This window comes from Marmota flaviventris, chromosome 2, assembly GCF_047511675.1.
Source record: "Marmota flaviventris isolate mMarFla1 chromosome 2, mMarFla1.hap1, whole genome shotgun sequence".
NCBI lineage: Eukaryota > Metazoa > Chordata > Mammalia > Rodentia > Sciuridae > Marmota > Marmota flaviventris.
This window is the reverse complement of record NC_092499.1, coordinates 98,517,374-98,538,899: the sequence shown is the minus strand read 5'-3', so window position 1 is coordinate 98,538,899 and position 21,526 is coordinate 98,517,374. Positions and strand designations below refer to the sequence as shown.

The 21,526-nt window shown below is 40.7% G+C and overlaps 1 protein-coding gene and 1 non-coding gene across 2 annotated transcripts in view; both read left to right on the top strand.

Moving 5' to 3' along the window:
• Tnfaip8l3 (TNF alpha induced protein 8 like 3) overlaps window positions 1-20,742 on the top strand; it is a 35,724-nt gene extending 14,982 nt beyond the window's left edge. The window contains exon 2 of the mRNA XM_027926200.3: window positions 19,232-20,742. Within this exon, the coding sequence (XP_027782001.1) occupies window positions 19,232-19,794 (563 nt within the window). The 3' untranslated portion in view covers window positions 19,795-20,742. The remainder of the gene's footprint in view (window positions 1-19,231) is intronic.
• On the top strand, window positions 2,541-2,642 carry LOC114085107 (small nucleolar RNA U13). The gene has a single exon (XR_003581401.1). It is a non-coding gene; the product is annotated as a small nucleolar RNA U13 (small nucleolar RNA).
• Window positions 20,743-21,526: the final 784 nt, after the last annotated feature.

The window sequence follows — 21,526 nt, the reverse complement described above, 5'->3', positions numbered from 1 at the left end:
AAATAAATATTTTAAAAAGTTAAAAAAATAAAAGTAGCCAGTTAGTCTAGGGAGTAATGTGGCAAATATAGTCCCTTTCCCTGGTCCCTCTCACTGGGGAAGGAGCATGGTGATGGGGCCTCAGGCCCCCAGTTGGAGGAAATAGGTTTCAGTGTCCAAGGATATGCCAGTTCCCCTTACCATTATCGTTCCTGACATGAGTGCGAATGCCTTTAATAAAATGTCAGGACTAAGAGATATACATTCGTATAATGAACATTTTCTGTGTTTCAATCCTGGGATGCAGCTGCTGGGAACATGAATAAACCACGATTCCTGCCCTCTGGGAGCTCGCAGACTGTTGGGAAGATTAAGTTGCACATATAGCTAGTGGATGATTAATGGATGATAGATTGCTATACAAGGGAATGAGTGTGCTTGGAGGGCAGCTACGGGTAGAGAAATCACCCAGAGATCCAAGGTCCTTCAAATGGAGCCCTGGAGGTTGAGTAGGAATTGGGCTAGGAGGGGTTAAGTTGTCCACGCATGGGGGACTGAATGTGCAGAGACAAAAAGGGACCAGGCATGAGATACTCTGGTACAGGTAAGACCAGAGTGCAGCCCAGAGTTGAAAACTCAGACATGTAGTGGGTGAACAGTAGATAGATCATCAGCTCAGCAGCCTGTGCCCTGCTCTAGAGGCTTCTTCTTTATCCTGAAGTTTTTGGGAAGCTAGTGAAGTTTCCTTCTAAAGGACTAACATGATCCAAGCTGCACCCAGGCTTGGAAGCTGGAGTAGAGAGATGAGTGAGGAGGCAGATAAGCATTCAGGTGGGTATTATAATGAGGATCTGTGCTACACAGTGTGTGAGGAAAACAGATGCATTTGAAGATAATGAAGGGAGCTGAATAGACTGCCTGGTACCCCACTAGATGTGGGAACTAAAGGAGAGAAATAAGGCAAGGATGGCCCCCAGATTCCTGTCTTGACATGAGGCAAGGGGCAGTCACACCTAATACCAGGAGAGGGCTTCTGGGGGTAAAGAAAGAAGATGATGAGATTTTGAACATGTGGAGGTTGATGGGTCTGGGAATACAGGTGGAGAAACCAGGCAAGCAGTTAGAAATGGGGTGGACCTCTGGAGAGAAGACTGGATTGAGGCCATATTGAGAAGGGATCAACACATGGAAGAGGAGTGGCACCTATCACTCACAGAGAGTGTGTGGTGGAGAAGGCCTTAAGGAAACCCAGGAGAACACACAATCTTAAGGCATTGTCAGAAGAAGAGGAGCCCAGAAGGAGTCTGAGAAGGACACAGAGCTGTGATCAGGAAGACAGAGACCTGCTGGAGGCCAGGTTAGATGAAGACTGAGAAGTAGGTGTCTCAGGGCAATCCCCTTGGCATTTTCTGTCCTGGATTACAGGATAGTTAGCATACCTGCCCGCTCCCAACAGCCTGAAAAACACCCACTCACACTGTGAAAATAAAAAATGCCCTCCCATGTTTCCAAACACTTCTCAGAGACAATTAAAAGACCATTTGGTAGGCCAATAAATAAATGAGAAAATGTTCAATATCATTAGCCATCAGTGAAATGCAAATCAAAACAACAAGAGACCATCTTACTCCAATTAAAAATGTCTATTTTTTAAAAAAGTGTAATCTCATACACTATTAATGAAAATGTAGATTAGTACAACCACTATGGAGAACTGTGTGGAAATTCCTTATAAAACTAAAATTAGAGGTCTGGGGCTATAGTTCAGTGGTAGGGAGCATGCCTAGTAAAACTAAAACTAGATCTACCACATGATCCAGTTATCCCACTCCTGGGTATATCCAAAGGAAATGAAGTCAGCATACAAAAGAGACACCTGCATATCCATGTTTATTACACTGCTATTCATAATAGCAAAGATATGGAATTAGTCTAGGTGTCTGTCAACAGATGGATGGACAAACAACATGTGGTACATATACACCACAGAATACTATTCAGCCATAAAGAGGAATGAAATCTGTCATGTGTAGCAAAATGCATGGAGCTGAAGGATATGATGTTAAGTGAAATAAATCAGACACAGAAAGGAGAATACCACATGCTCTTTCTCAAATATGGAAATGTATTTAGAAGAGGATCCAAATGTAGAATACTGATTACTAGAGATTGGGAAGAGGGTTGGGGTTGGATAAAGGGAGGCTGGATTTGATCAGTGGATACCATATGCATATATGCATATTGAAATATCACATTGAACTCCTTCACTATGTATAATTAATACATGTTAATCAAAAATAAAACCAAAAAGTGAGCTATACAATAAAATAGTATTCAGCAATCCAAAAAAAAAAAGAAGAAAGAAAGAAGGGAAGGAGGGAAGGAAGGAAGGAAGAAGGGAAATAAAGAAAGAAAATAAAGAAAAAGAGAAAAGACCATTTATGGCATTGGTAACAGCAGTAACTATCAAGTTCCGAGTGAAAGCCAGGGAAGGACAAAACCACAGTTCCCCAGGCTGACCAGTTGCCATTTGCTTTTGGAGGTTTAAATTCATTATCAAGATCCTTTGGTTCATAAGCGTGATGATTGGGTGTTCATGCTATCATGTGAGATGTGCCTTCCTCTAAACATTGTTACAACATCTGCACATTACCCACCTGACAAAAAGAAAAAAAAATCAGTATCAAGTTCCTGACACATGTTGGTGGCACAACAGTCAAGGGTGCCCCATCCTGAAACTGCCAGGGAAGAAGCAAATGAAGCCAGGCTGGAGGTCCTTGAGTAAGCCCCACTGTGGGGAGGTGTTGTTGGAGGATAGGAGGTGATACTTGGATCTAGGGAGAAGATACACAAAGCAAAATGGGGTGAGCCTGGAGGAAGGATGAGCAACTTCTCTTGGAGACACGGGGATGCCAGGCCGAGTGGGAAGAGCTGGCATTGAGGTTTCCAGACAGTTCCCACAGGCAGCTGCATCAGTGCTTGCTGGGGCTGGAAGGCCTGGCAGGGTTACCAGTCTGCAGCTTAGTCTGTGGGCATTGAGGCCAGCACAGGAAGAGGTATGGGGAGAGCCAGCATGCCCCATGTGCTCTGTGGTCAGCACAGGATGAGGCCTGGTTGGGGAGTCAAGGGCCCCAAAGAAAAGGGGGAGAAGGAGGCATGCTGGAGGAAAGCCACAGGAAGGGAAAGCTAGAGGCTCTAAGGCCAGATTGTTCAAAGCAGGGGGCACTCCATTTAAGAAGATGGCAAGAGTAGAACAGGGCAAGAGTTTGCAGGGCAGGGAGCTAGCACATGAAAAAAGAAAAGCTGGTGACCTGGCCCATGCTCACATCTGATGTTGCCCTGTGCTGGTTTTTTAAGGGAAAAAAAAATGCACATATTCAGTTTCTGATTCTGTAGGGGTTACAACTGAGAATATAAAACAAATCAGCAGAATCATCTAGTCGGCTTCTTCATTTAACAGGCCAAGAAATCAGGAAGGTGAGGATGAGCGTCCCCATGAGTACTTGGGGGTGCAGGGGTGGGACTGGCAGCTGATTCTGTCCTCTCCCAGCTCAGTGGCCTGAGTCAGGTTCCCTGATCAGCTGTCTGTGTTTCCCTGTCTTTGGGGAGCAACCCCATGCCACATCCTGGCTTCTCCATTCCTCAGGACAGCCTTTCTCAGCATCTTTGAGTGACTATACCTGGTGACTTGGCTGGGAAATGGTGAAGCCTTTTGGTGATATTGTTTTACATTACCCTAAGGTCTAAATATTTTTATTCCAAGCCATTCACTGCTGTAGAACCAAGTACAGGGACAATCTAGTTTTGAAAGGAAGCCTCAGAGAAAGACACAGTTCTTAGTAACTTCCAGGAAGTCAGGCTGCCACTGCTGGTTGGTCCTTTCTCTTGGGCAATATGAATGGGTCTGACCCTTAGCTCCATCCAAACAGGTGTCCCTGGAGAACTTGGGAGCCATCTCAGGACCCCCTTCAGGGGCCATCCCACCTCCCATCTACAAACTACATCCCTCAACACTGTCATTCCATAGGCTTGGCACCAGCAGAAATTAGAAATGTGATTTGACTCTTGTCTCAGATCTCAAATTCATGAAAAAAAAACCCAACAATTTTACTACAACATATACATAAGGGATATTATAAGTAATATATTACATCGTCCCCTTTCCTGCTGTTACACATTCAATGTGACTGAAACCCAAAATATCATTGTACAAAATTCATATTTTACCCTTCCCTCCAAAATAAAGTAGAACATTGAACAAGACATAGTTCTATCTATGAAATGTCTCCCATCCAGAAGTACCTTCTGGTTTATTCTCCCTCATTTGTTCTAACTTCCCTAATATAGCTAACAGCTTTTTTTTTTTTTTTTTAACCTTTTGTAACCTTACTAAACTGAGGGTTTAAATGTTGCTGTATTTAACTATAGTATCTTTCAGGAGCCTCAGTCCTTTAGACTCAGATACCTACTGCCTCAGGTCACATTTTATTTTTCCAAATTAGACTAGATTTTGATCCATTTTATTGCCTGCTTTTTAACATTATAGGTGGAATTCAAAAATTGAATTCCAGACTGACATTTTTATTGCTTCAGTCTACTTACTAATTTCACATATTACCCTGTTGGCATCCTCCCATGACTCTGAATATGGCATCCTACTGGCGTCCTTGTTAGCAGTCTGGTGGCCTGAGCCTGGGTTTTTGAGCGCCTGCTGTAGTGAACAGTTTGGGAGCTGCCAGCAGAGAGAGAGAGGATCGCCAGAGAGATAGAACATGGCTTGTGCTATTCCCAAGCCCAACAACTCCTCGATATTAAAATAGCTCATGAGTGTGAAGGGGCACAAATGGGGAGGCTCTAGGCATGGCAGGAGGGATAGGTGCTACTGTCATGGAGAGGGTTCCTGCTGGAATTAAACACTAAGGGTGTGGTAGGCAATGCATCTGGCCCCAAGTGATGCTGCTGTTTGATGGGGTAAAGACTAAGCCAGGCAGGTAGCATGGAGTGAAAGGCAAGGGGTAAATCCTGTGCTGAGGTGAGAAGGCATTGGAGTATATGCAATTCGATCTGCATTTTGTCAATACACACCTACTTCCAACTGTGGATCCTGAACAGATAGAATGTGGGCCTCAAGGAATGAGAAAGACCATGGTAAATCACTCATTTCATCACTCATTTAAGAGACATTTATTGAATTACTTCTACAAAGCAGGCACTTGTAATGTCACGTAAATCATCTGAGCATCAGTCCCCAAGAACTCAGCCCCAGGTGTGGAAAGAAGAGTCAATTACAGTGCAGCACGGAAAGGATTGAGGTGAAGATGAATGCAAAGGACATCCTCCCTGGGGGAAGGAGTGAGGGTTGGCCAGGGGCTCATGGTGGGAGGGGGCTTTCAGCCACCACAGACAGGCTTCAGTTGTGCCTCTTCCACCTGGGCAGGGTCCATCAGACTTGGCTGTAGGCATGAGAAGGTCAGGGTGTGGTTGGCAGCTAGGACACAGGGCCTGATATCTGCTATATTTGGCTCTTGTTGAACTGTCTTCAGCCAGTGGGTTAGGGCAAAGCCATCCTTATGAGCCACCTTTGACTTCTAATTTCAGCATGTTCTCTAACTGACTTTGGATAAGAAGACCTCTGCCAGGAGGACTGGAATGAACAAGAGGGTGGGAAGAACCAGAGGGTCTGTTTCTGAGACTCCTCCTCAGTGCCTCCAGCCATCTCATGGTCTAGGAAGAGGCATTAGCAGGGACTCCTATCATGTGCGAAAACATACCTTTAGACAACTTTCCCCAAAATATAGAGCTGAGTCATTTGCTATTTTCCCCAGATTCTCAATAGCAAAAACTGGAAACAGTTTGAAGTCTATCAAGAGGAAACTGATAGGGGCTGGGCTTGTAGCTCAGTGGTAGAGCGCTTGCCTCCCATGTGTGGGGTACTAGGTTTCATCCTCAGCACCACATAAAAAATAAATAAACATATTGTGTCCTTCTAAAACTAAAAAAAAAAAAAAATTTAAAAGAGGGAACTGATAGAAATAATGGTGACAAAAATGTCATTTAAAAAAGATGATATATATTTATTGACATGGAAAATCATTGTCAAAATGTTTAATGAAAACTCAGGTGAAAAAAAACAAGTGTTCATAGATCCTACATTTGTGAATATGCATGTTTGGAAGAACATACACTTGCTAACTGTGATGCATGCTGGGATGATGGGGGCTCATTTTCTTCTGTTAGCTTATCTATATTTTATGACTTTTTTTGCAGTGCTCATGTAACATTTTTGATGAGAAAATTATTAAAGAAACAACTTTGAGCAGAAATAACTGCTTAGTCTCCCCCTCTTAAAATAAAACAAGGAGAATAGTATTAAAAATTATACTAGTGAATCACGTTTATCACTTTATTCCTGAGAGTGATCTGCCATTCAGAGCAGCTTCCTCCTTTGTGGATGCTCTCTGGAAGGGAGGAAAATAAGGAAAGAAGGAAGGGAGAGTGGGAGGGAGAGAAGAAGGAAGAAAGGATGGAGGGAGGGAGGAAGGAAGGAGAGAGACGGGGAGAGAGGGAGGGAGGAAAAAGGAAGGAAAGACTGTTGTTAAATAAAATATCAAAAGTATTGCTATTTTAGGAGATGATTGCCTGCTACACCTGAATAAACAAATATTACATAAACTGAGTCCTCACCTTTTCAAAATATACACTAGTCTTAAGTGAGCAATTTTTACTAAAAGCATCAAAAACTGTTAATCCCACCTTACATATCTTACATAAGCAACCTCAGAGAACAAGAAAAGAAGGAAAGCTACTCAATTCATTTTATGAGGCTAGTTTACTCTAACATCAAAATGGGACAAGGAAAGCACCAGGGAGAAATTGTAGACCAACCTCACTTTTGAGTATAGCTTCAAAATGCTAAATACAATATTAATAATAGATTCACCAATATAGTAAATACACACACATTAAGACCAGGAAAGGCTTACCCTGGGTATGCAATGATGGTTTAAATAAAAAAGCCTTTTTATAATTTATAAGTTCACATATTAAAAGAGATAAACTGTATGATCATCTCAATAGGTGCAAAGAAAGTATTATAGTTATGTGTGCATTTCTACTTTAAAGCAAAACAAAAAACCTTAGCAAAATAGGAACAGGAGAAAGATTTTTTTAACTTGATAAGTGGTACACATCAAAAGCTCATCATATTTATTGGGAAAATTTTAGAGGTAATCCTGTTAAAATTAAAGAATAAAGCAGGGATGCCAAATAGCACTCTTACTATCCAAATCGTATGGGGTGTTCCCACCATGGCATAAAGCAAGAAAGAAAAAATGAGGTAGAAGAAAAATTTTATGCAAGCAATGTTGTATACATAAAAAAATCCAAGAGATATAAATAAAACCTAATAACAGAGCTCAGCAAAATTTCTCAATTAGAGATAAATATACAGGAACCATTTGGATTCCTATGCATCATTAACAACCATTCAATGATTGTAATAGAAAAAATTTATGCTAACAGGAGCAACTGAAACTCTATGCTACCTTAAAGGAAATCTGGTGGAAAAAAATGCAAGAGCTTTATGGAGAAGAGCCATAAGCATTACTGGAGAACAAAGAAGGTCTAACTAAGTGGAAATAATATCATGTTAATGGATGTGATGTTTTTATATTAAAGATAACAGCTTACTTAAGATTAATAAAGGGTGCTATTGCATTTGATCAAATGATTCTAAAATTCATGTGGAAACCCAGTGCAGTGGTGTCGTGTGTAATCCCAATAACTTGGGAGACTGAAGCAGGAGGATCACAAGTTCAAGGCCAGCCTCAGCAACTTATGGAGGCCCTAAGCAATTTAGTGAGACCCTGTCTCAAAAAATAAAAAGGGCTGGGGTCTTAGCTCAGGGGTAAAATGTCCCTGGGTTTAATTTCCAGTACAAAAAAAAAAATTCATATGGAAGAATAAAAGTGAGAATCAAGACAATTTCTAAGCAGAATAAAGAGAAGGGACTTCCTTTTGTTCTATCATAATTTAAGAGTATTGGTAATTAAGAAAATATGTTATTGGTAACAAAAAATACTAGTGGAATGGAGGAGTAAAAAGCTTAAAAACAGATGCATGAAATATGGAAACTTGATAAGAAAAAGGAGGGGCTAACAGATCAGTAGCAGAAAGGATAAACTATTCAATAAAAAGAATAAGTTGTGAGGAGAAAAAAATTCTTGACATCATAAAATAAATTCCAGATGGATCAAAGATCTCAATGTGAAAAGCAAAACCTTAAAACTTCTGGAAAATACATGACTCTTTTATCACCTCATGGCAGGAAAGGAATTTTTAAAACGAGATATAAAAACCCATCAACCATCAAGGGAAAGATTGAAAAATGTGACAATGTTAACATTTAAATCTTCTGTATGACTATAGGCATCATAATAAAAGTAAGAGTGAATACTACAGACTGAGAGGAGGTATGTGCAACTCATGTGAGATCAGTGGAGGATAAGAATCCTTAGTATATAAAACTGCTATCAAGGGCTGGGATTGTGGCTCGGTGGTAATGCACTTGCCTGGCATGTGTGAGGCACTGGGTTCGATTCTAAGCACTGCATATAAATAAATAAAGGTCTATCAACAACTAAAAACAAAAAAAAAATTTTTTTTTAAAGCCTGTTACCAGTAAACAGGAAAAAGATATGCAATCTAATTGAAAAAAAGTATGAGTATATTATATGAATGAGCATTTCATGGAAGAGAAAACCATAAATGCCCAGTAAACACAAAAACATCAAATTTCACTAGCAGTCAGGGAAATGCATATTAACACAAGATTCCACTTTGTACCTATCAGATTGGCAAAAATTAAAAAGTTGGACCACTTGAAGTGTTGATGAGGAAGCAGAACCCCAGGAACTCAGACGCTGCTGCTGGGAGCGAAAATGAGTGCAGTGTCACTGGGGAGCACTTGGCAGCTCCTGCTACAGACTTGGCAGGCTTGCCCTAGGTGTAGACTCTGGGAGGCTGTTGTGAATGTGCAGAAAGTGGAAATAATTTAAATGTCCATCAACAGGAAATACAGGGATATTTTCATACAGGCAACTAAATGACTAGGTAAATTTGGAAAGCATGATGTTGAATGAAAAGTTACAGAAGGATATGTGTAATATGTTGTGACACATTTTAATGTGAAGTTTAAAAATGATTTTCAATATAATGTTGATGCAGGCACACTCGTACAATGAGGCAAAAATTTAAAAAAAAAAAAAAAAAAAACAGAGATGAGCTAAGGCACATCAACTCCCGGATTCCAGTTAGATCTGAGGAGGTAGAAGCAGAAGAGAGGAAGGTCCCCTCTCCTTACTTCCCCGTCTTTAAGGCCAAAATATTAAGACTTGTTGCTTTTGAGTGGTGACCACACAAGTGTTTGGTTTTTTTCTAGATGTTTTAGATGTGCTGTAGGTTTTTAAAAAGAAATTAATTCTTCCGAGGGGAAATAAAACTGCTCTAACTCCATTTTTAAGTGGCAGCAATTCAAGAAGCATTTAAACTAATTGGTTTGTCACCCCCTGCATGGCAGTTCAGTATGGTGGGTTGAAGCATAAGACTATAAGACAGATGGCACAATCCAGCTCTGCCACTTCCTAAGTAGTAGGTTTAGACAAGCTATCTCATCTCTGTTTGCTCATCTCAAATGTTATAGCTGCTGCTGCTGCTGCTGCTGCTGATAATGGTGATGACCATGATGATGATGGTGATGGTGGTGGTAGTGGTGATGATGATTAGTGCCTACTTCATAGAGTTTCTGCAAGAATATGATTAATTGTTGTGCATGAAGCACTTCATATAAGCAACACCACATAAGTAGATTCTATTATTATTATTGAACCTGAATATGATCTACCATTCAGAGAGATACTAGTTATTTGTTAGATGCAACAGGGTGGGGGTAGATAAGCTTTGTTTAAAGGAATCATGTAAGTAGATGTTGTTTTAGTGATGGTTGCTCTTCTGCTGCAGTGAGACAAAAATATCTCTCAGATCTCCATAATTAACCTGTTGAGTTGGAGATGATTCACCCCCCAGTGACTTCACAAAGTGTCTGCTTCAGTTAGCTCTGGTAAGTAAAATTATCAAACACTCATTCACTTTTCAGAGCTGGCTATAAAATCAATATGAAAAACAAAATCAATATATAATTCTGTTGAAATATATATAATCCCCCTCTAAAAATAAATGCTACATCTATCTTCAAGTTTTGATGAATACACAATATTGTGCTATCATAAGATGTCCTTTTTGTATTTTTTTAATGATGAGATGTTAACTCTCCTAGCTACTTGGAGATTTAAATTGAGGCCTACTTAACATTTCTAATAAGTGAGAAATCATAGTCGTTAGGAAGCCAAGAGCAATTTTCTGAAGGTAGATTCAGAAAGGCTAAGATTGCCGGCTTTGTTTGGTGTCTGGTGAACTTGGGCCCAATGGCAGCTCTACTATTTATTAGCACCAGAGCTTTGAGTGAATTACTTCTACAGGCTGTGCCTCAGTCTCCTCCTCTATGCAATGGAAGAGAGCTTCCTCTCTTGCAGAATTGTTGAGATTCAAATACACGGTGTATGCCACCTTAGGTACAAATTCATGCTAAAAAGCTTTAATAAGATGATTTGAAATGTAGATTTCAAACACCTTTACTTGCCTTGAGTTATTTCCCAAAGACAGTAGGAAGCCTTAACAGGAAGCAAGATAGTTTTTTGTATTTTATGTTTGAGATGGGGTCTCGCTGTGTTACACATGCTGGCCTTGAGCCCCCAATCCTCCTGCCTTGGCCCCCTGAGTTGCTGGGATTACATTTTTACACCATTGAGACCAGCTTTAGCAAAACAGTTAAACAAATTGTGGTTTTGATCCTTATCTCTAGCTTATCCTTAGTTGAGTTACATATTTCTTGGTGCTGATAGGTGTTTGAGAGGTTGAGGACCAGATGAGATAATGAACTAAAAGTTTTCACAACTATCCCTGCCAGTCTCTCTTCAATATGTTATTGAAAGATAGTAAGAATGAAAAAAACCCTTCGTCTTCTTCTTACTGTCTAGTGCTGCTTTTCAAGGGCGATTACTCATTGTAAGGTTTCTGAAGATATCTGAATCTCCTTTCCTATAAGAAATGTCTGTTTTGACTATAGCTGCTTTTATATGTCCTTGCTTAGCATGCTGAAACATCCAGTATAACTAAGAAAGTCCACCATGCCTCATCCCCACAAACACATCCATCCCCAGTTCTGTCTCTGAATGAATCAATTGCTAGGACTAAGCATCCACCATGGGCAAAGCCAAACTCTGCCTGCTCACAGGCTTGAGGAAAAGGCAAGATTTGGGGGTGCTCAAGCATAAGTTGGAGGCGAAATGACTAACCACATGTCTCAGGAGTGATGATGGTCCAGTGCAACACCCTCTGTTATGGGTTTGTCTCAGGTATTTCAGTCCTTCCTTCTTCCACCCTCCACACCAATCCTCCTGCACACAAACCTGCCTTTGCCTCTCTACCCTATTTTTTTCTCCATGCATAATGGTTTTTATTTTTTCTGTAGAGTACACACTAAATTTTAAATCACCTATTCTCACTGGGTGGAGAAAGGGTGGTTTTGTGGTGAGCCACAAAGGGAGAAAGAGAATTCCAAGAAGGATACAGTGTGGCTCTAACTACAGGAAATAGAGAACCCACTTTAATAGGATAAGCAGGTATTTCCATTTTGAAGGAAGAGCCTGATTATCCCTCAGGGTCCCTGGCTAGATAATTGTTTCAGGAAAATTGTCTTCTTATCATCTGTTTCTTAGCATTTGCATGGGAAAATAGGAAGCTTGGGGTCATATGAGTGAGACTTAAGGTGCCTGATTGAACAGGGTAGCGCACCCATCTCCGCCCAGACACCCATGGGCACTGGCAACTCAGGTTGAATTCATCTTCCTGCTATACTGGCTTCTCCAAGATGCTTATTTCAGTTGATGGCACCTAAAAGTCCCCCTACTCAAATGAGTCTTCTGGTTAGAAAGAACATTCAGTATCATTCTTGGCTTATCCCTCTCCCTCAGCCATCCATGCCACTCTTTATTGCTTTTCCTGTCTCCCAAAGGAGAAGCTAAAGATCAATAACACAACGCATTTAACTGTTTTGCTAAAGCTAGTCTCCATGGTGTACAAATGTAATCCCAGCAACTCAGGGAGCAGAATCCTAGTTTCAAGGCCAGCATGAGCAACACAGTGAGATCCTACCTCAAACATGAAATACAAAAAACTGTCTTGTTAACTGTTAAGTCTTCCTATTGCCTTTGGGAAATAACTCAAGGCAAATAAAAGTGTTTGAAATCCATATTTCAAATCATCTTATTAAAAATTTTGAAATGTTTATGGCTCATCTCTTATCAGATCTGGTTAGACCATTACTTTTCCCTTATAGTTTGGCTGTGGAAAAGCTCTTGCCACAAGGAACACAGTCACCAGCTCTGCCATCCCCTCATGGTTTGCATGTACTTACATGATTAATGCATGCTCTTCAGTCCTTGGTTTTGTTTCTTACAGAAATCTTTCTAAACCACCAGTCTGTTTTGCAATGGTTAGTTTAGTTAGAACTAAATAATATAATCAGTGATCCTGTTTAACCAAGCATACATAAACATATGCTGAAATAAAGCAAAACTTCTAAAAGGGCACAGACAAGTGAGGTATACGCTAGACACCCCCCCCCACACACACACACACACACTCACTCACATACCATGCTGGGTAACTTTTTCTTCCTTCAGAATGCCACACACCAGTGGGGACCAGGGTCAGTCTCTGTATTAGATATTAGTAAAGTTTATTTTCTCCATTACAATAAAACATAAATAAAGGTTCTAATGTTTTCATTTTGTGCACCACACCAGTGGTGTTGGTGGAGGCTGCTGCCCTTTAAATCACGGTGTCCCTGTCCATAGAACACACAAACTACTTTCTTCTTGTTGCAGGTAATGGAAATTTAGGGGAGCTCAGGTCTTCTTAGAAGACCTTTCTCATCATTCACCAGAGGATCTGTCTTTAAGGCAGGTGGGGCTCTTCTGGAAAGTTAGAGAGAGACCAAACCAACAGAAGTCCTCAAGGACTAACCCTAACCCCTCCTTGTTCATCTAAGTTATACTGTGTATGCATTTTAAATGTCTCTGAATGCCTTTCTTTTTTTAAAATATTTTTTCAAGTTTGTAGATGGAAATAATACCTACCTTCCTTCCTCTCTTTCTTTTTTTATTTTTATGTGGTGCTGAGGATCAAACCCAGTGCCTCCCATGTGCTAGGCAAGCGCTCTACCACTGAGCCACAACCTCAGCCCTCTGAATGCCTTTCTTAAGCCTCAAAAATACCATCTCACTCAAGTATGAAAGGGATCAGATCAACAAAAAGCACTTCTCATGAGCTTCTAAGCTTTGATCACTTTTCCATGAGGTTGGAGATCAAGGTTTTTGCTTGTCCCTAACTTAAAGGCCCCACCATCCCTTAACAATTTCATTTGATTCTATTTCCTCCAGCTCCCTGTTCTTTCTTTGATATTCCAGTAGTATACAAAAAACAGTTTTATACTAGGGAAGGAAAACGGTTTGACTAGTTTGACTCCCCTGAAGATGCCATAACTCAGTTAGTCTTTCTGGAAACCACAACTGTGTTACACTTACATTTCAAAACATTACTCAAGGCTCCTTGATAATCTTGTCCCCATCGCTACTTAAGGACAACCAAGAATTAAAGCAGAAACCATGTCTTCTTGTCATGGGCATCCCTTCCTGCCAACTACCTTACTCCTGTAGCCAATCTCTTCCTCATCATTCACCCAGAGGAGAAAAGGAAATGAGAAGGGAGAGGGGAGGCCCTCACCCCCGCTTCCAGCTCCTGGCCCCTCATCAGTAGTGATGGGTATAACATGAGGGACATATCAGGACCACGCATCTTTTCTGGGTGCATAAGCAGCTGAGCAGGATAGTTCCTATAAGTTCAAAGTAGTTGTGAGCCTGCTCCATCTCAAGGAAGCTTGCTTGTAGTTTCCCCCCCAATATTTAAAAGTAAGTGATTGAGAGTCAGAAGCATGGACTACCACAGATCTCCCTCTGGCACAGGGTCTTACCCTGCCCCCCATGACCTGGGGCCTTCCCTCCCGCCTTCCCTGTACCCTGGGTCCTCTGTCGTGACAGATGGTGCTCATAAAGCACCATAGGTTATTTTTGTCTGGATACCATGTCCACTGTTAACTTCTACTTAACATTTTTTAGCTAATTTGCTTTCCTGCCTTCATCTAAGCTGTTTACAGAAGTCAAGTGATACTGTCTGTATGCTGGCTATTACACATAATTTCAAGCTATCTAATTTTGATACAACTCTACATATTTATATTCAAGTTTTTTCCACACCCTTCTTATAGAGGTAGAGAAGTTGCAGAGTCCTGTGAGTGACAGAAGAGCTGTCCCCTGGTCCCTCTCCACCTCCACATCCTGGGTGAGGCTCAAAGTACTCTCCTAGGCTATAGCTGACAGCTCAGAGGCTGTAATCTTCTATAATCATCATTTACTTCATCTTTCCTCAAATCTATTACCTTGTTATTACCATGCTCATCTTACCAGGCTCATCTGCCTCTTTTAGGCCCATTCATCCGGCTTGGTAAGATCTTGCTGTTTATCACCATCAGTGTGGCATTTCACCATCTGAGAAAGGTTGGTGTTTTCTAGAATCATGGAAACATCACTTATTCTCTGGATGAACATCATTTATAATAGCAGTAACTCAGACTAGTCCCAGTGAAGTCCCCACTTAGATTATCTTTTGCTTTCTGTCTCCCTAAACTAGTTCCCTATTCCTGTCATACCATTCTCCCAACATAGTCCTGGTACTTTTCCTTTTTTTATAAATGTCCTAAGGATACTTACTTTCAAAGCATTGACTTCACATTCCTTTACTCGAGCTCTCCCATCAATCTTAGTTCAGAAGGTTTCCATTTCTTTCTACAAGGATGGATTTTTCAGCTTCATCAATGTTGTCTCATTATGCTGGTCAGGGGAGCTATATTATTGCTGTATAATCATATTTATAGCTCTATGTTTAGAGGCTCTGAAGTATCATATTTAATCTCTTACCTTTCGTGGCTAGAGAATGGGAACTTTTGTTCAAACATAGTCAAAAGAAATTTATCCTTAGCCAAAAGAGCTTTCCTCAGGATTGTATACAGGGGTGAGAAAACGGGTTTTGCCAAGGCCTATCCTGGATATCTTGGTATTTTCCACCAAGAAGCATATGTCCACTAGTTAGGCCTATTCCCCCAAATATTCCAAGCATACTCCTGACCTTGACTCTCAAAGCCTAACTCATGCTCTTCCTCTCTGCCTACAGTATCCCTTCCTTATAGGTCACCAACACGGTCCCTTTGCAGAAGACTGAGACAAAAGGATGGATGGAAGCAAGGCCAAGATTTCCCTTGCTTATACAAAATCTTCTGAATCGGACTGCCCCTCAGGGCACATCCTCTCCCTCAAATCATTGTAACATCATGTATGCATGGTGGAACGGTGGTATTTTAGTTAGCTTTTCATCACTGTGACCAAAATACCCAACAAGAACAACTTAGAGGAGGAAAAGTTTATTTGGGGCTCACAGATTCAGATGTCTCAGTCCACAGGTGGCTGACCACATTGCTCTGGGCCCAAGGTGATGCAGCACATCATGGGAAGGGCCCAGAGCACAGGAAAATGGCTCATCTCATAGATGGGTCAGAAGCAGAAAAAGGACAGGAAGGAGCTGTAGGAAGAACAAACTTTCCAGGGAATGCCCTCAGTGGTCCACCTACTCCTGTCAAACCCCACCTGCCAACAGTTACCACCCAGTCAGTTCATTCAAACTAGGATGGACTGATCAGGTTACAGTTTAATAATCTAATCATTTTACCTCTGAATATTCCTGCATTAACAGGAGATTTGGAGGGGGGACATAACCTCATATCCAAACCATAAGAAGTGGCATCTCCCCACTGTGCCCTGACATATCTTTGGGAGGTATTAAAAGTGTTCTGTTGACCAGCCTGTCTTTATTTTATTCTTCTTCATCCTTCCCATTATTTTCTATATGTAAAAGATGTGGTGTGTGTGTGTGTGTGTGTGTGTGTGTGTGTGTGTCTCCAGAAAGTTTGGGAAGTGGACTAAATAAAACTATACATGCAGCTATCTTTCTCGCAGTACTGCTCAAAGCCTTAGTAAACTACTTGTATGGTGAACCATCAAGAGCCAGCCTTAATATTTAGTCATCTACAAACTCATTTAATTTGACTACAGATCCTTCTATCCTAGAGGACAGAACAGGACTCACAGGATACATGGTGGGGCACATTTAACATGTCATAATCACTTAGGGAGCTTGTGAGAGCTTGGGATCATTGGTGTTGGTGGTGAATTTTTTTCCTTAAAGCTTTCCAGTGATTTTGTTTATCTATAACATTTGAGTTTTTCTGCTGTAGAGTTTTGATCTTTAAGTCTTCAGAGATGTTGTTCACACTGCGATCCTTCTAAGCTCTCACCCTAGAAGTTTGTACTCCCAATTCATGTGTAGGTACAAAATAAGTTTGTTTGTTTTTGTTTTGTTTTTGGGGGTTTTTTTTGTTACAAGAAAGATGACTGGAAACATCAGGGAAACCACCAAGGGACTTACCATCTTGGTGGAAATTACTGGCCTGTATCCTGACTTTAGAAACTACTTTCTAACATTGTAGCTGTCTCCATCTACCTACATTCAAATCTACCTTCAGAGTCCTCAGAGCTCATGCCAACAATTACCACTCATGCTAATTTAGGCTGTTTTCATGTTTCTGCATTTTGTTTTGTTATCTAGATCTTGCCTCCTTGCAGAACCATATTCAGAATAAGACCCAACTGAATACTTTTGGGGGGATTTTTCCATAATACTTCATACAGAATCAAGCTAATAGTAAGTGCTGAATAACTATAGGAAAAAAAAAGTAATAAAGAGTCCTTGGTCTAAAGGGGATAAAAAGGGTTAGAGTTGACTCTAGAATTAGTTCAATTAATTAATCGCAGTGCTGGAGATCAAATTCAAGGCCTCACATATGTTAGGCAAGCCCTCAACCACTGACCTACACCCCCAGCCCATGACACTAAAATTGAAAAGCAGGTAGAAAGGGGTGAGAAGTGTGGCAATATGTAGAGTGTACAGCTTACCCTGCTGAGATATCTAGAAGCATCTTACCCATTAATTAAACATTATCTGCTTCCACTTTCTGAAATGTTTTCTTTTTTTTGCATCTCTGTTTTTCATTTTTTAATCTCAATGATGCACAATCACTAATACTTCAAGAATAAAAGTAAAGTGACCAACTTGTCCTAATTTGCCTGGGACTTTTTCAAATTTATCAGTGAAGTCCACTATCTGGGAAACTCCTGATTGCTGGCAAACCTGACAGGTGATTGCTCTACTAAGAAGACAGAAAGATTTCCTTGATCAAATAATATTGGGAAATGAACATGCACCTACAGTTCCAGCTACTCAGGAGGCTGAGGCAGGAGGATTGCTTGAGTGCAGGAATTTAAGGATGGCATGGACAACAGTAAGATTCTGTCTCAAAAAATAAAATAGGAAGTTTGAATTCTACTCACCTGAATTAATTTCCGATTGCTTCTGTAACAATTTATCACAAGGTTAGTGGCTTAAAACACTAATGCACCATTTTATATTTCTAGAGATCAGAAATATGAAGTAATTCAAGTACCATTGTGATATGATATCCATTATTGTCCATTTAAAGGGTGCACAGCAAGGTCTTCTTTAAAAATTAGACCAAGGTGAAGCAGAACATCATGGCAGAGGGTCATGGCAGCCAGGAAGCAGAGAGAGAACAAGAATCCATGGATAAAATATAGTCCCCAAAGGCATGCTTCCAGTGACCTGCTTTCTCCAGCCATTCCCACCAGACTACAGTTTACCACCCAGTAGTCCATTCAAATTATCAATCTATTGAATGGATTAATCCACTGATGAATTACAGCTGTCATAATCTCATCATCCCACCTCTGAATATTCCAGCATTGCCTAACACATAGGCTTTTCAGGGTACATTAAAGATCCAAATGATAACAGACCTTATTCTTAGGCAGTTTTTAGAAGCTGTGACTATAAAGTAATGACTCATTTTTTTATATTTCAAGACAGATCCATCTATATTTCATTGTTCCTTTTGGAATAATCACCTGAGGAGACATAGACATGTTTCAGTGACAGGGCCATTACTGACTTTAAAGCTTACAGCACAATTTTTTGAAAATCCTAGTGCTTCTAGATATTTGTCATAGGGGGACATATTTGATTTTTTTTTTTTGAGCAAAAGTTATTCACACAAAGTCTGGAGACCACGGTGGATGATCACACTGGGTAAGAATAACATTTGTCTCAAACTCTGGAAAAGCATAAATCAGGAAATCAGAGCTTTCTTGGGGTAGTCAGGAGACACAATTCATTCCTTTTATGTTCTATATGATATGTGTTTATTCTCTTTGCTCTGAGGCTGAAGGGAAAATCCTGACTATGTCAGGTTCACTTGGATGTCAAGTTGCTTAAAGATCCTATAGTCTTAGACTTTGGAGAGAGAGCTTACTGGGGCCATGGAAGGCCCTTGGTGCCTACTGCTTTGGTTCTACTGATCTCTGTCGTTATGCAGTAATTTGCTCCTGTGTAATTTGTGAAACTGAATGTTTCCATGGTGGCAGCAATTGTAGGGAGTTCTCCATGAGCTAGTAGAGAATACAACAGACACTAGTATGGCAACATGTAAATCAATGGATGTGTAACTGATATGATTCTGCAATCTGTATACGGGGTAAAAATGGGAGTTCATAACCCACTTGAATCAAAGTGTGAAATATGATATGTCAAGAACTATGTAATGTTTTGAACAACCAACAATAAAAAATTTAAAAAAAAAAAAGATTTTATGCTTGAAGATCCAAAATAGTGAGATGTAGCCTGGACAAGAGGAGACCACTTCCCTTGCAAAGAGCACAAGAACAGTTAAGAAGGTTCCAAAGGGCAAAGAGGCACAGCATGTGAAGAGAATGTGGGGCCACCAGGCTTGTGTGGAGTTCACTTAGGGAGTTATGGTATATAAAGACATGAGTTTTTAGAAACATAATTAACAAGTCTCATATTCCTAAAACATTTCTTTCTTTTCTTACTATAGGTTCTGATGTGTTTAGTTCAAAGAGTCTTGCCATTCAAGCCCAGAAGAAGATTCTGAGCAAAATAGCAAGCAAAACTGTGGTCAACATGTTGATTGACGACACCAGCAGTGAGATCTTTGATGAGCTCTACAAAGTCACCAAAGAGCACACCCACAACAAGAAGGAAGCCCACAAGATAATGAAAGACTTAATCAAGGTGGCAATCAAAATTGGGATTCTCTATAGGAACAACCAGTTCAATCAGGAAGAGGTTGTTATTGTGGAGAAGTTCCGGAAGAAGTTGAACCAGACCGCCATGACTATGGTCAGCTTCTATGAGGTAGAATACACTTTCGATAAGAACGTGCTCTCCAAGCTCCTGCATGAGTGCAAGGAACTGGTTCATGAACTGGTGCAGCGGCACCTAACGCCCAGGACCCATGGGCGCATCAACCATGTCTTCAACCACTTTGCTGATGTGGAGTTCCTATCCACCCTCTATAGTTTAGATGGAGACTGTAGGCCCAACCTCAAGAGGATTTGTGAAGGAATCAATAAATTACTAGATGAAAAAGTCCTTTGAATGGCTACTCTCCTCCTGGACTTTGCTGCTTTAAAGTTACAACATCCAACATGGTCCAGGTGAGAATCAAGAAAACAAGCAGAAACCCTTGTCAAAGATGTCCATGTTCTGTCCTATTCATCCATCTAATGCTGATGCTGAACTGAGCTCAAGTGTGTTTACTCCGTAGCTCTCTGATGAGGTCTGTACTTTAAATTGCCTGTGTTTGCAAGCCCAAAGGACAGTTCATTTATTCTAAGCAAAAAGGCTGCTTTGCTCATAATGATGAGCTCAGTTCATCTTAGAGTGGAAGGAGCCCTGGACCAGGAGCCAGAGGACATGAATTCACTTATCACCTCTCCCAGTTACAACTCTGTCCTCTGTGTTCTGGAGCCATGATGCCTGTCTGCCTACCTCACAGGGCTCTTGTGAGGATCAAATGAGATGATGTATGGTCATGCTAATGTTGAAAAGTCTAATGTAAGATTTTAATATTTTCTCTCTGAGTGTGAAAGGGATAAACCTAGGTCTAGATCGTTTAGCAGCATTAAAAATGGGTCAGGCTTGAATCTCTCTCTAAATATGCTGCTTCAAACAAAATAAAATGAAATCCAAAGGTGTGAAAAAGTATGCTTAAAAATAAAAAAAAAATGTCTTTAAAAACATTCTTTCTAAGTTGTTTAGGTCTTAGATGAGCAGACTTATAACCCAGTGGAAAGAAAGTTTCCACAGGATATGGAGAGAGAGTTTTTGAGTCATAACACAGAAGCAGAGGAACACTATGCTCCCCCTGCAGGACCAGCCTTCCCTCATGAAGGGGCTCCATCCTTTTGACCCAGGGAGGCTTTATTCCAATAAGTACAGGAGAGTCAGGCAGAGTGAAACCCTATTCATCTTTCTTGGCTTTTCATGGTAATTTTGTGCTGTTTTCTCTGATTCATTAATAAATTCAATTTACCCTTCAAACAAGTCTTGGAGTTGTGATTCAAAAAGAAAATTCCCTGGAGTTAGAGTAAAAGTATTGGAAGAAAGAAGAAAATGAAGAGCAAGAGGTCAACACTCACACCCCAAGGGGAAGTAGCCCCAGGGAGCACATGTGGGTGTGTCTTGGAGGGGATTAGTGGAAGCTAACACACAGGCACTTAAATTTCTCAGCCTCACTTTCACACTGAGACCTTGGGCATCTTGCCATCATAGTCTTAATCAACATCAGGGCACGATGCTTACATCTTATGATCATGTAAACCACACTAAGCTGTAAATAGCACACACTTGTAATTCCAGCTGCTCCTGAGGCTGAGACAGGAGGATTGCAAGCTTGAGGCCAGACTGGGTGACTTAGAGAGACCCTGTCTCAAAAAACAATAACAATAAAACAAAAACAAAAATAAAACACACTAGCTCAGCCCCATGGTCTCTCTCTAGCAGAAGCATTGTGAACAGTGAGAGATGGTTTATAGAAGGTGGGACACCATACCCACTAAGCCTACTTTGGCCCTTCAGCCTCAACTGGCTCCTATGTCAACATCATGCAAACTATCCAGTTAAGCTTCTCACCCACAGAACAGAGTAAGTTCATGGGAAGGATGTCCACTAAGGTATATGGAAGAGTTAAGTCAGTCCCTGTTCTCCACATTTGACAAACATGACCTGGTCTTCCTCTCTGACTCAAGGGCTGAATGATAATGCCCTATGTACCTCTGGACTGGGGTACTTAACTGGCCATTTGGCAGTCCTGATAGAAGTTGCAGTT